Below are 12,660 nucleotides of genomic sequence, written 5' to 3'. Positions count from 1 at the left end.
TGATAGACTTATAAGGATCTATAGACTACTCCTCCCCACCTAAATCTGAAGGTTGACTCTCTCTACTCTATTCAACCTTCAAAGCTTCTTGCTTCTTGTTCTCTATCATCATCTTGTTGTTTGCCATTTCTTGAATAAGTTGGCCCTTTAGCCTTCACATGTTTCCCTCTCTAACTCCAATAATGTGGCCATTGTTAGAGCTAGATCCCACAGGTTTGATCAATGTCTGTCCATCTTGAAATGCTACAATAAACCACTTATTCTCTATCATAGAGACTGAGAGCAAACTTCTCTTGAGTTCTAGGACCCATAACACGTCCTTTACTTTCAACACATCTTCTAACTCAAGCTAGAATAACATTGTCCCAACTCCCTTCACTACATGTTTGGTATCAACACCAAACTCCATATGCATCTTTGGACAAATACTTGCAATTCTTCTAAGACTGAATTCAAGGCCAACCTCACCATCTCTGTAAGCTAAGGCACTGATCCTATAGCTGCCAACTGATCTTGGACTTCCTGAAGCTTCGATAGGAATGGATCAATGCGCTCCCCCTTCTACATCCTCGTGGATCTCATTTTCTCCTCCAAGTACATCTTCCGCTGCTCGAAAGATGCTTGATACAACGTAGCCAAGGCATCCCACATCTCTTTGGTCATCCCTTTGCCAGTAATGTGACATACAACGTGATCCCTCATTCTGTCGAGGATCAACCGCTTGGCCTTCGCCATCTCAAACTTGTACTTCTTGAGCGGATCTTCATCGACGAGTAGAGCTAACACACTATCGACATAGGCTTTGAGATCATGCTCATCTAGAAGGTAGGAGATCCTAGCCTTCGAGATCACATAGTTGGATGCTCTGTCCAATCGATCTTGATCTCTCAGTGCATTAGCTGCCATCTCTGCCAACAAAAGTCGAACTGCTCCCTCTCTCCTCTGCGCAACTGCTAGGCTGGCCTACGCACTCCCTGCTGAAGTAAGTAAATTTGCTCCTTGCTACTACTACTCAAAACTGAGAAATAGGATTCCTTGGCTCAGAATTCACTGAGGAAGAAATTCCCTCAAAAGGTGTCTTCTTCCTTCTTCTAACGCTTTTCTAACCCAACAAACGCTGCAAAAAACTGTGTCCTACCTGAAGACTGCTCTACACTGAATCTGCTGCTGCGCTACTCCCTCTGACACTGACAAATCACGAACTGGAAATCTTACCTCTCTGTCAACTCACTTAGAGATATATTTTCCTTGAGAATCCTAAGCAATCCCTCTGGGGATTCAATATGCTGCCTATGCAGCACTTCCATCTCCCTCCTTCTCTTCAATGATGGGCTCTTCTAGTGTTCTCTCTTGCTTCACCTGCGCTCTGATACGCTGTGAAAATTTGGAGACCCAAATCCCTACTGCAACAAACTAATATTACTTCTCCTACTTGTTAATTAATACAAGTTATTTACTGTGTTACATTGCAAATATCGAAGTAAATACGACTACAACCTTCACTAATTAAATTATATGTGGAAACAAGAACTAAGCAAGAAGAAATAACCACACACACAATTGACACCATTGTTTTTGGATAAATGTCCCTGGAAAAACCCAATGCGGGAAAACCAGTGCAGCAGCTGAGGGTTTGTATTATTATGCAGTAGTTTCTGAATACAATCTTTGGATGCCTTACTGGCTATCCGATACAGAGAATCTGACTGGCAGAGAAATTAGTGAGAAATACCTCACACTATCACTAGCGAACCGACACTGATCCATGTTGATTTTTGGTGGCATCGTATGCGCTCTAGCCATTAAATTTGGTGGAGAGGATAAGGCACATGAGATCTCCAAGACCCAGAAATCATTTGGAGAAATTCCACCCAGATGAAGACATATTAAAATAATTAATATTTTTAATGGGTCCCTAAGTCTAAACTTAGGAAAATAAAAATATTAATGTGTATTAATAAAATATGGGTCAGAAAGTTCTAAGTGATGAGGATCAAGCCAATTCTAATTTGAGCCATTGATTAGGGACTTAGTCTTGGCCATTGAATCGACAACAGGAAAAGTATAAGAAGAGGCTTGAGGGTCAGTTGCAACGAGGGGCAGTTCAACAAGGGATTTTCATCCAAGGTTGAAGAATACATAGCAGAGAGACAGTGAAGTGCCGGGAGAGACAATGCAGGCCCAAGAAGAGCTAACGCAGAGGCCAAAGGAGCCAGCTCAGAGGACGTAGAGGGCCGTAGAGGCTGACGCAGAGGATGCAGAGGGCTTTAGAGGTAGCGCTAGGGAGATCCTGTGGGGCAAACTGAGAGCAAATCAGCCGGGAGAGGGTGACGCAGTTCCAGAGCAGTGCTTGGAGCGGCTTTCGTTGTCTAGCACAAGGAACAGTCGGAGTCGCTGTGGGGTTGATCATCCAATTGCTGATTTGTTGGAATATTTGTCTCCGGATAGAGGTACTACTGTCAAGGACATTCTCTGTTGGGTGAGCCATTTCAGGCACCCTAGTTGTATTCACGAATCTGCTTAATAATACAAACCCTCTATATGCTACACTGGTTTTCCCAAATTGGGTCCGGGAAGATTGTCAAAAATAATGGTGTCCCTTGTGTTATTGTTTCTATTTACTTCAGTGCATGATCTGTATGTCTATGAAGACTGCACTTGTGTTTACTTTGATATTTATGCAATTAAATAACTTGTAAATGTAAAGAACAAGTAGGAGATAGTAAACCAGAAATTGCAGTAGGGGTTTCTGATGTGTTAGATTCAGGAATTTCCACATGGTATTAGAGCGATTGCAGATCAGGAGCGACTAAAGACACCAGCCGAGAAAATCTGATAATTTGCAATAGAGAAGCAGTTGTCCCAAGAGACAACGCTGATCCAGAGCCAGAGACGCAGAAGGAGGAGGACATAGTGCAGAGAAGGTGATGCAGAGGCTCACACAGTGCCTGCATCAGCACTCTGAGTCAAGTGAAGGTGACGCAGTAGCTAGGAGGAGCCCACACGGTAGCTGCGTCAACTATCCAGGCCAGCGTAGAGGCAAGGGGGGGATAGATCAGACCTACGGAATGCCAAGTCATCTTTCTCAGCCAGGAAGGATTAACGCAGTGGCAAAGAGGAGCTGATCTAGCTCTCATTGTGAGAGTGCAAAGTCAGAAGGGCTCAGATTCTTCAGTTGTCTGGGCTAAGGGAGCTTAGAAGATTTTGATTTGTGGAAATGGTGGGACATTGTTTCTGTGAGTGCAGAACAGTGTCTAAGGAGACTGAACCAAGGTACAGGGAAGCACTACCTCGACAGATTTCTAGCCAAGAAATCTAGATCCGAGTTGCAGCGGCAAAGGAGGATCAGAGAGGAGTGATTCGACAATTGGCCGAAGGATTTCTGAGAGGGAAATCATGACTCAGAGGGAGTCTAGTAAAGAGGAGCAGAGATGGCAGTGAACAGATTGAGGGATTAGGACAGATTGGACGAACCCTCCAATTTTTTCATTTGGAAGGCCAGGATCCTGGCAATCCCGGATAAACATCGCATCAAGGACTATGCCTTGAAAACTGTAGTTGTCCCAGTTGACCCCTAATGCAAATGAGAAGTATGAGGAGGTCGAGGCGAAGGTGAAATCCATGATTATAGACGGGGTCAAGGATCATGTCATACCACATATTGCTGAGAAGAACATAGTAAGGGAGATGTGGCAAACGCTGACCACCTTATACCAAGGTTCTTCCGTGCAGCGAAAGATGTTATTAGAGAATCAATTGAGGTCATATCAGATGCAGAAAGGAGAGGAGATAGATTTGTTCCTTCTCAGGTTGCAAGGAATTCACGACCAACTTACTTCCGTGGGGTCTACACTAGATCCAGAGTTTATGGTCAGGATTGCTCTGAATGTAGTCTCCGAGGACTGGGAAATGTTTTTCCAAAGCATTTTTGGCAAAGCGACTCTCCCCAGTTGGGAGGAGATGTGGGCAGACCTTCGACAGGAAAAGATCAGGAGGTTGACCAAGGCAGGGAGTAGCGGTAAGGGAGTTCGAATCAAGAAAGAGGAGGAGGAGGAAGCAACTCTAGCTTCTGCGGGACAGCAGGGGGTTCAAAAGAGGAAGAAGAAAGATATCTCCAAGGTCAATTGCTTCAACTGTGAGGAGCTGGGACATTATGCCTCTCAGTGCCCCAAGAAGAAAGGCAAGGGAGAAGTTTCCAACTCAAAGGTTGCTCCAGCAAAGGCGGAGAAGGATGTCAAGACTGATGACGATTGTGCCATGAGTGCTCAAGCGGCTCTAAAGAAGAGGTGGGGAGACATAGAGCTGTAGTCGAGAGGACTACAGAGAAGGGGTAGGATCCTTGAGGTGCCCAAACTCTTGGATCACATACGGCTACGGGAGCCCTTAACGATAGTAGCATGATGACAGGTGTCGAGTGGAGCAAGGTGTGATGGAGCAACAATGGCAGAGATAGAGTGCCGAAATCTGAGACATCGTAGTGGAGGTTGCAGTAGCGCAGTGGCGCAGTGGCAATAAAGGGAGCACAGGATAACAGCTGAGGTAGCTTCAGCATCACAAGGCTTCCCGACTGACCAAGTTGTCAGTGTTTGGGTGAAGTCAGTTACTTACTTCTCGGTAACTGAGTTGCAGTGCAGCAGTTAATAGTGGCAGTGTTATGGGCAGCATGAGGCAGCATTTTTAGAGGGAGTTGCAGTACAGATGTAGCAATGGTAGTGGCAGTGTCATGGGCAGCAGTATAGGAAGCAGCAGTGCAGTGGATGTGGGGCAGCAGGCCAAGCATCAGCACAGAGGACCGATGCGGAAGATCAGTGTGATGCTTCTATGGTGAAGCATTGCTAGAGCACATTCCTCGCTAAGAGGGAGTGTTGATTTTTGGTAGCATCGGATGTGCTCTAGCCATGAAATTTGGTGAAGAGGCTAAGGCACATGAGATCTCCAAGACCCAGAAATCGTTTAGAGGAATTCCACCCAGATGAAGAGATATTAAAATAATTAATATTTTTAATGGGTCCCTAAGTCTAAACTTAGGAAAATAAAAATATTAACGTGTAGTAATATAATATGGGTGAGAAAGTTCTAAGTGACGAGGATCAAGCCAATTCTAATCTGAGTCGTTGATTAGGGACTTCATCTCGGTCGTTGAATCGTCAACAAGAAAAGTATAAGAGGAGGCTTGAGGGTCAGTTGGAGATACCCCAAGAGATCAAAGAATTCGATTTTCTAGGGTGAGGTTTGCTAAGGAAATCGAGTTAGTGATCAGTTGCAGCGAGGGGTAGTTCAGCAAGGATTTTCATCCAAGGCTGAAGAATACATAGTAGAGAGACATTCAAGTGCCAAGAAAGATAGCGCAGGCCCAAGAAGAGCTGACGCAAAGGCCAAAGGAGCCAGCATAGAGGACACAGAGGGTCGTAGAGGCTGACGCAAAAGCCGTAGAGACTAACGCAGAGGATGCAGAGGGATTCAGAGGCAACGTTGGGGAGATTCTGTGGGGCAAATTGAGAGTAGATCAACCGGGAGAGGGTGGCGCAGTTCCTGAAAAGTGACGTAGTTCCAGAGCAGTGCTTGGAGCAGCTTTCACTATCCAGCACAAGGAACAGCCGGAGTCAATGTGGGGTTGATCATCCAGTTGCTGATTTGCCAAAATATTTGTCTCCGATAGAGGTACTACTGTCAAGGACATTCTCTGTTGGGTGAGACATTTTAGGCACCCTAGTTGTATTCACAAATCTGCTTAATAATACAAACCCTCTATATGCTGCACCGATTTTCTCGAGTTGGGTTTTTCCGGGGAAGATTGTCCTGAAATAACGATGTCCCTTGTGTTATTGTTTCTATTTACTTCAGTGCATGATCTGTATATCTGTGAAGGTTGCACTTGTGTTTAGTTCGATATTTATGCAATTAAATAATTTGTTAATGTAAAGAACAAGTAGGAGATAGTAAACCAGAAATTGCAGTAGGGGTTTCTGATGTGTTAGATTCAGGAATTTTCACAATCCAGGCCCTGGATGGCTGGCCCCACGCTGGCTCTGCGTTAGCCTATGCAGATTTGTGTCAGCCTCTCTGGGGCCTGCATCACCTCTTCCACGGATCTTCTATTGTCTGTAACTTCGTTCCTCTGGCCCTTCAGTCTCACACCCCGGCTTCTGGCTCTAAAATTCGACTTCCCAGCCGAATCTCGGACTCCCTCTGAAGCTCTGTGCTGCCTCTGCGTGGCACTGCGCTACCTCTTCTAGATCTCTCTCTACCTTCTCTGCAGTGTATACCCGGATCAAGAAACTCTCCAACCGGAATACTATTTATGCCCCTCACTGCAAGAAATCTCCTCGATGACCTCTGGCAACTACTACGCTACTCTCTTTTGAGAAATCCATCTGTTGATCTCACTCGATGTGTCTTCCAAATGCCCATCAAAGTACTTATTATAATCTTCTCGTTGAGTAATCAACGGCCCAGATTAAATTCTAATCAATGGCTCAGATCATATTGACTTGATCTCTGTCTTTTCTAGAAGATTCACACCCAATTTTATTAATACCCTTTAATTATTTTAATTTCCTAAGTTTAGACTTAGGCATCCATTAAAAATAATTAATTATTTTAATAAAACTGTCTCCGGGTGGAATTTCCCAAAACGATTTCTAGGTATTCTGGAATACAAGTGTCCTAGCCTCCCTGCAAATTTTGAGGCTTAGATCACATCCGATGCTACCACAAATCAACAGATCAAGCCCTAATATTGGCTCATCTAGATCTCCTTGTTGCACCCTAGCACCTTCCTCGAACCCAGCACACTTGAGTGGAAGTCCATCACCACCCATATCACTAAGATGTCTTTCTCTCAATGTCTTTTTTTCACTCACTATTTGTGTGTCTTCCCCCTTGGCCTAGTGCTTCAGCCTTCTTCTATAAGCTTGAGTTATATTGAATCCCTAACCCTAATCTCCAAATTGATTAACAGTTGAGATTAGATCTCACCTCACTTGAGATTAACAGTTGAGATTCATCTAATCCACTAATGCAAAAACCTTTGCATTTCATTAGATTAACTCACATTATCTTATAAAAATAAATTACTTTATACTACTAAAGTAATTGTTAAGGTCTAAGGGTGTATTAGGTGACTTCAGCATGCGTAGACACTTAGGCCTATGCAGAAGTACCTTCCCGAGAAACAAACATTGACACTATGATGCATCAATCCATCTCTTGCCGACTACACAAACACTGAATCGGGCTATCAGAGAGGATATCTATAAATTGTACATTTAGGTCATTTTAACCTCTCCTCCGAGGAGCGTGGGCTCAAACATGTCCTTCTACCTAGAGAAATTTTTGGAGCTACAAGATGGCATCATTGTATGCCCCTTTAAGCATTGAATGCACTTGCTCAAGATCCCTTTGGGACAACGTCGGGTCCTCATCAACTTCAAATGGAGATGGACCACCATATACCATGGTCTCATAAGATTAGCTAGATATGCCACAACAAGAACCAGAGATAGAGATGCACCTCATTTTTAGGTGTCCCCTATGCTATGAGATCACAAGATAGTATCAGTGTCCCTGTAGGGATTGGTGGGGCTCCCTCTCTACTTTCTTCCAGTACCAAGATCCGAGATGCATAGCTCTCTTCATTAGGGAGATCTTTAACCATAAATCTCAGTTTGTATATGCATGCCCCACCTTGGGATAACCAAGATAATCACCTCATACTTTCACATTAATCTGTTAGATTGAAGCAACAAGCAGTGGGTAGAGTTCCATAGTGCACAAAACAATAAAATGGTGAGCATAGTTTTAAAACTCAGACTTCAAATTGACCACTTATCAACTCGGGCTTTGACTCGAACTCGAATCGACTTGCACTCTATTACTCAATTTAACAAAACATACAATAATTAAATTTTAATTTCAAAAATAATTTTTAATATTCTAAACCATTAGGGACAAAATATTCAAAGTTTGTTCATCTATATACCATGTAAGGGTGAGTATATCAAAATGGTACCAAGTGAACAAGCAAAATACATAATCAATGACTCTAAATGGGATCTAGAGTCCAAAAACTATGCTACAAGCCACTGGCCTACTGCAAATCACTAATCAACATGATCACTCATCACAAGATTCACCACTAATAGAAATGGGATCAAAAACTGATCACCATCTTGCTTAGATTCTTCAAACTCCTCAAACTAATTAGGGACATTTGCAACCTCAATAGTAGTAGTAGTAGTAGTAGTAGTAGGCCTAGCAAAAACACTAATTGGCCTAAAAGCCTTGTTGACTCCACACTAGTTGTCCATGAATGGCTCGACTGGTTTAGAGAAGTTCGTCCCAGTTTCGTAACAAATTGGTACACCAATTTGGTTTGGTGACCAACGAGACATTGTGCCCTATTCGCTCGGCTAGTTTGATCAGTTCCAAGTCCAACCGGGCCGGTTTTTGAAACTATGATGGTGAGGCCTCGAGTTTCTCCTCAACCTCCCCCTCGGGGAGATCAACGTGTATCATCGATATTGATTTGGAGGTGTTGAATTGTATATCAATTCACACATCGTCATAGCATTAGAGGGATTAGCTCCAGATGGATCCAAAGCAAGGTGCCTCCTACCCACAGATTACCTCCTTGTTCTAGAGAAGAAGCCAAAGATATATTTTGAGTTTTTTCTTTTCACCTCAAATGCTAGGAGTATTCCCCACTCCTATATTCCCCCCCATGATCATATAGTTGAACCCCCTGATGGCTCCAAAGAACTTTGATAGTGAGCCAATGTCTAGTTTGCCTCCCTCGCCCTTGGCCATTAGACTTAGGAGACCTTGACATCACTTGCCTTCATCATCAACTCTCTCTCTCTCTCTCTCTTGATAGGCTCTTGAGTATTTTGTTATCATTGTACCTTTGTCACGGTTATATATATGTGTTTTGAGGCTATACTACTGCAGGTTTCTTTCTTTATGTTATTTCCAGCATTCTCTAGGAGTTTTACTTGCATTCCCACATTGTATTCATACTGGTTGTATTCTTGAATCCTATTGACCTACTTTTGTGGTCATTTGTTAGACATTAATAATCTTATCTTATCATATCTTATTATGTGAATTAATCTATAAGGCATTCAACATCAGTACATATAAACCTGCCTCACACTATTTTAGATGGTCTTACAGTTAAGAAAGTCATTTAACATAGTACTCTGTTAGATGAACAGAACAGAACTGAAAGCTCCCCCCCCCCCCCCAAAAAAACTACGGAACTGTAAAAGAGACTCCATGTTCATTTAAAAAAGGTGGGAAGCAAGAAATAGTTAGACAAAAAAACAATACATCACAAGTTCCCAGGCCTGTAATATCCCAAAAACATATTGGAAACAGTCTTTAACTGATTGAAAATATTTTACCTCGGAAGGCGTAATCCGTGTGCGAGGTTAAACATGAATAATTTCTGATTTCTCACCGAACTCGGCATTGTATTAAAGTTATTGCAGTGAAACTCCAACAGAAGACCTAAACAATGCAGCTGCCTCACAAAACAAGCAAAGTCACCTTTAGCTGAGACTAAATCACAGAGGAAATTTGCAATAAATCCAGAGAATGAAGTGTTCTTTAAGCTTTGAGCTAGTCACCGATAAATTACAGTGACAATTTGCAAACGAAGCAACAGTTTGCGGAATAAAGATTTCTTAAAGCTTTCAGCCAGTTAATTTACAGATAAATCACAGTGAAAATTCGCAAATGTAGCAATAGTTTGCACTAAATCCAGAGAATAAAGATTTCTTTATGCTATCGGTCAGTTAATTCACCGAACATAGCTTTCTATAAGCTATAGTTTGTAATACATCCAGAGAGAATTATTTATTTAAGCTTTCGGTCAGTTAATTCCCCGATCATGGATTTCTTTAAGCTATAGTTTACAGTAAATCCAGAGAAGAAAGATTTATTTAAGGCTTCAGTTAATTTATATATCACGGCGAAATTTGCAAACGAAGCAATATTGCAATAAATCCAGAGAAGAAAGATTTATTTAAGGCTTCAGTTAATTTTAATATCACACCGAAATTTGCAAACGAAACAATATTGCAATAAATCCAGAGAATAAAGATTAGCTTTCAGGCACGTAATTTACTGATCATTTAAGTTTTCAGTCACTTACTTTACCGATCATAATTTTTTCCAAGAAATTTAAACGAATTTTGGCAGTAACGTTACCGCATAGGTTTGACCCCGAGTCCAGACGATCGCAGACGAAGCAAGCTGTATCAGGAGATGATGTAAAAAATCTTGGAGAACCACGGCGCAATCGTCATAGACATTAATCGTACAGAGCTTCACAATCACGTCTGTTATGTCCTTGGCGAGAATTTCGTCCGAGCAAGTGCATATGGCGTGCGATAGCGGAGATACCAGAAAATGGCAGTGATTTTGTAATAGATTGTCTTTGAACATGACGTCGTCCAGAGCCTGAAGAAGCTGGGTGACGGCATAAGCTCTGTGTATGAGGAGCGTTGAGGGTTCAACGAGTAAATTCGAGAAGCAAAGAAGGCAAATGCGTCCTCCTGGACTCGTGCGAAGCTGAAGCGAAGCTCGGTGACCTTGTTTACAAGGCCTCTCTTGTGCTGCTGCTTCTTCTTCGGCTCCATCATCATCTGCTAACTTTGGCGTTTGTTGAAATGGAGCGTAATGCATGGAAGGGTAAGGTGCAAAGTCCATATTTGCAGGGAGGCTGCGTCAGCCACTGCCTTAACCGGAGGCGTTAGCAGATATCAGTGCTTTAGAATATCGAATTGAGTTGGTGAAAAAGTGCGGCTCCTGTATCATAGTTTAAATTTGAAAAAGGCAAAAAAAAAATGCTTAATTTATTTATTTATTTTTGTGTCATGAATGTTGTTTTTCAAAGAGAAATTTTGCATTTGAGTGAAAGCCTGCCTTTACACATTACCAGGGGTGTTTACAACAAATTGCATGGTCACAGGTTCGAATTCAGGGAAGTGTTGCTCCCCGTTACCCGCGCACGAACCGTGTGGACACAGTGTGCACGGGCCCTAGGGGATGAGAATAAAAACATCTGTGAATGAAAACATCTGTGAACATGATTTGATTTAAGCGTTTTATACTAGAGACCGAGTAAGCCGTTAGTAGACTATTATTTCAGAAAAATTGTGCAAGGGTGTATAAGCGGTCGTCTAATTTTGAAGCTATTTTTTTGGGGATTTTGAAATTTTAAAATGGAAAATAAATCAATAGTAAATGTTAAATAGTAAATGGCATAAATGGCAAAGAAATTTCAGATTGTGTAAAAACAAATTATTGGGCCAAGTCAAAATTGTTTGAGCTGACAAATTAGGGAAGTGGATTTGGGTAAATGCAAAACAATATCAGAGCATTTTAAAGAGCAAGCTTGCCCACTTTAAATGGAAACAAAAAGAGAAAAACAGTCTCAAAGAAAAAAAACAAATAAGAGCAGCAAAAATAAAGAAGAATCAACAGTTTACAGTTTCACATCTACACCTCTTACTTGGTCATCAAATCTTTATGCCCAAGAATTGATGAAGGCCACTGCAAGGCTGGAAATTTTGGAAGCCAAAGAACAGGAAAGAGACCGCAAACTTTCAGAGATCACGGAAAGAGACCGCAAACTTTCAGAGATCACATTTGCAAATCGACGTTTAATGGAAAGTAATAGAATTTTAAAAGAGCAAGTAACTATGTTACAAGATGCTTTAGAGGCAGGAAAACAAGAATGGGAAAACATGAAGGCAGCATGGCAAACCATGAATGAATCAATGGCAGCCAACAAGGATGTGATAATCTCTAAAACAACTCAGGTAGATACAAACAAGGATGTGATAATCTCTAAAACAACTCACGTAGATACACAAATAGTTCAGTAAACAGTGATTTCCAAAAAGAAGGTAAACGAGAACAAGAGGACATACATTCTAAAAGAAATCAAAACTAGAGCTAAGAACATTGGTGGTTAGAAGATAGAGAATGAAAACACTTTCAATTTGACAAGGAACTTTTTGAAAGAGAAATTACAGTGGAGAGGGCAAATTTGCCAAGCAAGGAGGGTGGGAAAGATATGTGAAGAGAGACCTTGACCCATAAAAGTCAACATGGCAAGTGTGCAAGACAAACACCATCTCTTAAGCAAAAAGAAACTCTTGAAAGGCTCACACTTCTTCCTAAATGAAGATTAACTGGCAAACAAGAAAAAGAGAGAAGAAAAGAAGTGGAGAAAGTTAGAGCAACGAACGAAGGGAAAAGAGCATGGTTGTACAATGGTAAAGCAGTTATTGCAGTGTTTGGGCCTCATGGCAAAACAAGGCAGCAAGCTAACAGTAAAGAAAAAACAAGTAATTCTATAATAGGGAGGAAAACAACAGGATCAACATAGATGAAAAGGGGTGAAGACTCAAATTTGAGTTTTGTGTGCCAAACCGCGTAGCAGTCAAATCCTACTCAGGTCTACCTAAGTCTAGTTTGTTGGAACTTTAGAGGTTACCCTTTGAGGAGAGGACCTTGGATAGGGCCTATTGCAGAAGGTAGAGACATAATTTGTCTCACAAAAACTCATGAACATGATGGTTGCAAAACTCCTATGTTTGACAGTTATTTGAAGTTAGCAGTTTGGAACGAGGCAGCAAAAAATGGCAA

The 12,660-nt window shown here is 41.8% G+C and overlaps 1 protein-coding gene across 1 annotated transcript in view; it reads right to left on the bottom strand.

Moving 5' to 3' along the window:
- The window catches only part of PRD1 (putative recombination initiation defect 1), a 190,198-nt gene extending 179,412 nt beyond the window's left edge, over positions 1-10,786 (bottom strand). The window contains exons 1-2 of the mRNA XM_089396004.1: positions 10,213-10,786; positions 9,405-9,523 (exon numbers count right to left, since the gene is read on the bottom strand). Of these exons, the coding sequence (XP_089252130.1) occupies positions 9,405-9,523; positions 10,213-10,713 (620 nt within the window). The 5' untranslated portion in view covers positions 10,714-10,786. The remainder of the gene's footprint in view (positions 1-9,404; positions 9,524-10,212) is intronic.
- Positions 10,787-12,660: the final 1,874 nt, after the last annotated feature.

Source organism: Pinus tabuliformis, chromosome 6 (genome assembly GCF_031772625.1).
Source record: "Pinus tabuliformis cultivar Carrire ecotype Pingquan chromosome 6, CPIR1, whole genome shotgun sequence".
NCBI classification, from domain to species: Eukaryota; Viridiplantae; Streptophyta; class Pinopsida; order Pinales; family Pinaceae; genus Pinus; species Pinus tabuliformis.
This window is presented reverse-complemented; position numbering and strand designations above follow the sequence as displayed.